This window comes from Nelumbo nucifera, chromosome 3 (assembly GCF_055504915.1).
Source record: "Nelumbo nucifera cultivar China Antique chromosome 3, China Antique-T2T, whole genome shotgun sequence".
NCBI classification, from domain to species: domain Eukaryota; kingdom Viridiplantae; phylum Streptophyta; class Magnoliopsida; order Proteales; family Nelumbonaceae; genus Nelumbo; species Nelumbo nucifera.
The window spans coordinates 86,248,834-86,252,205 of record NC_142651.1 but is presented as its reverse complement, the minus strand read 5'-3'; the positions used below and the strand labels follow the sequence as shown (position 1 = coordinate 86,252,205).

General features: G+C 40.3%; 1 protein-coding gene across 1 annotated transcript; it reads left to right on the top strand.

The window, feature by feature from the left end:
• Positions 1-1,169: 1,169 nt before the first annotated feature.
• Positions 1,170-3,167, top strand: LOC104613514 (cytochrome P450 71A1-like). The gene is made up of 2 exons (XM_010281358.3): positions 1,170-2,117; positions 2,207-3,167. The coding sequence occupies exons 1-2, from the start codon at positions 1,203-1,205 to the stop codon at positions 2,816-2,818; spliced, it is 1,527 nt and encodes a 508-aa protein (XP_010279660.1). The 5' UTR covers positions 1,170-1,202; the 3' UTR covers positions 2,819-3,167.
• Positions 3,168-3,372: the final 205 nt, after the last annotated feature.

Sequence of the window (3,372 nt, the reverse complement as noted above, 5' to 3'; positions counted from 1 at the left end):
TCAATCCGGGAACCGAACCCCTGACCAGTTCATTGTTTGGGCCGGTTTTAAAAATCTTGGAATAGACCATTTCGATTCCGATTCCAACTATGAACCAAACAGACCCTAAGTTTTTTTTGTTATGTGGTTTCTTCTCAAAATGGTCTCTTTTGATCAATAAAAAACGGTGAATTAGGCCCTGTTTGGTTCGCAGGAATAAGGGTCTGGAATTAGAATCAGAATGGGCTATTCTGATTCCAACTGTTTGCTTGGACAGAATCGGAATCCCATTCCCATTTCTGCTGGAATGGCATTCCCCCATTTGAGGGAATGGCCATTCCCTGCCCCTTTGTTGGGAATGAAATCCCATTCTTGCTGATTTTAGGGTCCGTTTGGTTTGCAGTCAGAATCGGAATCGGAATTGGAATCAAAATCATCCGGAATCATAATCGGAATGGTCAATTCGCACAATCTGTTTGGTTCAGACAGGAATGGGAATGGTTATTAAAATCAGTAGGAATGAAATTTTATTCCCAAGAGAGGGGCAGAGAATGGGAATGAGATTCCGATTCCACCCAATCAAACAGTTAAAATCGGAATAGCCCATTCCGATTCCGATTCTAGACCCCTATTCCCGCGAACCAAATGGGGTCTTAATTTCCATTCCCATTCCTGTCTGAACCAAACAAACTATAGGAATGAACCATTATGATTCTGATTCCAGAAGATTTCGATTCCAATTCCGACTACAAACCAAACGAACCCTTATATTTCTTTTCCACCTTAAACGTCCAGGGTTGATCATTGCATGTAGTTTTGTTTCAACTTGAAACATCAATTTGACATTCCAAACGCATTCATTTTTCTAGCTAGATGACAATATTGCATGATATCAGGAACAGGTACATTTTGGATTGACAATACATCAATCCAAAACGTTTCAGGAACAGGTACCAATATTGCATGATATCAGGAAGACAAAAAATCACCTTACTAGATCTTTTAATTTATTGATTGGCCAGCATTCATTAGTCTTTTTGAAACTAAGCCACAAACTTAATGGTTGGTGGTTCATTGGACCACATTGATTGTGACATGCATGTAATTGAAGTGTTTCTATTTTTTTCTTCTATTTTCACACACACAAAAAAAAAAACTTGACTCCTCCCTATAAAAAATGGTCATTTGGTAAGTAGCTATACGTCCATCATTATCTGCATGCAATGGCAGTGCTACCTGCAATACTGCTTCAACTATTGCAACAACAACAAGGGCTTCTCCTTTTAGTATCTCTTTTCGTTTCATTCCTATTTCTGTTTAGAGCCAGTAGAGCTTCCTTAAACAAACCCAATTTTCCACCGTCTCCACCAAAGCTTCCAATTGTTGGAAATTTTCACCAACTAGGAACACTCCCCCACCGCTCTCTTGCAGCCCTGTCCGAGAAATATGGACCCCTCATGCTCTTACACCTGGGCAGTTTTCCCACTCTTGTGGTCTCCTCTGCAAATATGGCTAGAGAGATTATAAAGACCCAAGATCTCGTCTTCTCAAATAGGTTTGCAACTAAAGCAACAAATACATTCTCCTATGGATGTACTGACATTGCTTTTTCACCCTACAGTGAGTACTGGAGAGAGGTAAGAAAGATTTGTTTCATCAAGCTCTTGACCGGAAAGAGAGTGAAGTCATTCAAGTTTGTAAGGGAAGAAAAAGTAGCCACTATGATGGAGGAGATAAGTCGCTCCTGCCAACTGGGTATCCCAGTTGATATAGGTCAGTTGATGCAAACTATGACCTATAGTTTAATATCTTCAGTAACCGTAGGCCGGAACCGTAGAGAAAAGGATGGCAGTAGAAGATTAAGGAATTTGATCAAGGAGGTGCTGGTCATCATGGGAGCTTTTAGCATGCAAGATTTCTTCCCATTCTTGGGATGGATTGATACACTCACTGGGTTTCGTGGGAAGATAAAGAAGACTTGGAAAGAGTTGGATGCCGTCCTTGATCAGATAATCCAACAACATCTCAATTCCGAAAGAAATGATGGTGAGGTAGATGAACAGGATTTTGTGGGTACTTTACTGCAAGCTCAAAAAGATCTAAATCTCAGTAGAGACAATGTAAAAGCAGTCACCTTGGTATCTCTCTCTCTCTCTACTTCTCTAGTAGTGCCTTACAAGTATTGTGTACCAAGTACTTCATTTTTCCCTCATTTTCTCATTTGCAGGACATGTTTGTTGCTGGAATTGATACATCAACTGTTACTCTGGATTGGGCTATGGCAGAGCTTGCCAAAAAACCCAATGTGATGAAGAAAGCCCAAGAAGAGGTACGAAGAGTGGTTGGTCAAAAATCCAAGGTTGAAGAAGATGACATTAGTCGGATGGACTACTTACACCGTATCATAAAGGAGACTCTGAGATTACACCCACCTGGTCCCTTTCTGATTCCAAGAGAATCCATTACAGCTACTACCATTGATGGTTACCATATCCCTTCTAAAACCAGGGTCTTTATCAATGCTTGGGCAATCCAAAGGGACCCCAAATTATGGGATAATCCACATGAGTTTATTCCAGAAAGATTTATCAATAACCCAATTGATTTTAATGACCAGGACTTGCAACTTCTTCCTTTTGGGGTAGGGCGTAGGCGATGCCCCGGCATGTCCTTTGGTTTGGCATCTCTGGAGCTAACTCTTGCCAACCTCTTGTATTGGTTCGACTGGGAGTTTCCCATCCTTACAAATGAGGAAACTATAGACATGACTGAGGTTTCTGGGCTTAATGTGTTTAGAAAAACTCCTCTTTATCTTCTTCCCAAGCTTCACTTTTCTTAAACTACTAAGATTATCCCTATTCCCTACTATGTCTTCTGCATTTTGTTTGTGTTCAATTGAAAATGCACCAAATTCATATTCCCTCAACCTCTAGGAGGCTTATGACTCAATTGTGATGAGCTATACACTTTCACGGCCTCATACCTAAGGATGTCAATGCCTCAATGGGTCAGGTTAAATGGAAAACTGGCTTGACCCGATCCTATAAGGTTGGGTTAGGGTTCAAGTTTATTTGGTGAAGGGCTGGGTTAGATTTGTGTTTTGTTGACTCAGTTTTATAGCCGGAGAGCATTCTTGCAATTTGGTATGATTTGTAATTCTATAAATTTAAAATTTAGGATTTCTTTTCAATTTTCTTTTGGCTTTCCTTTTTTAATTATGAAGTGACATCTTGAAACCCATTACTCAAAGAGCTCGGATCTCCTACCCACACCTACCCACAAGACACTATAATTGTACATTAGGAACATCTTCTCTATTCATGTGGAGATGTTACCAACGTACAACTGTGTCCTGTGGATGGGTGTGGGTAAGAGAGATCTCAATTCCAATTA

Excerpts from the sequence above, each read along its gene's own strand:
- LOC104613514 (XM_010281358.3), top strand. The coding sequence starts at position 1,203 with ATGGCAGTGCTACCTGCAATACTGCTTCAACTATTGCAACAACAACAA. Across the intron at positions 2,118-2,206 it reads ATGTAAAAGCAGTCACCTTG|GACATGTTTGTTGCTGGAAT; the intron begins GTATCTCTCTCT and ends TCTCATTTGCAG.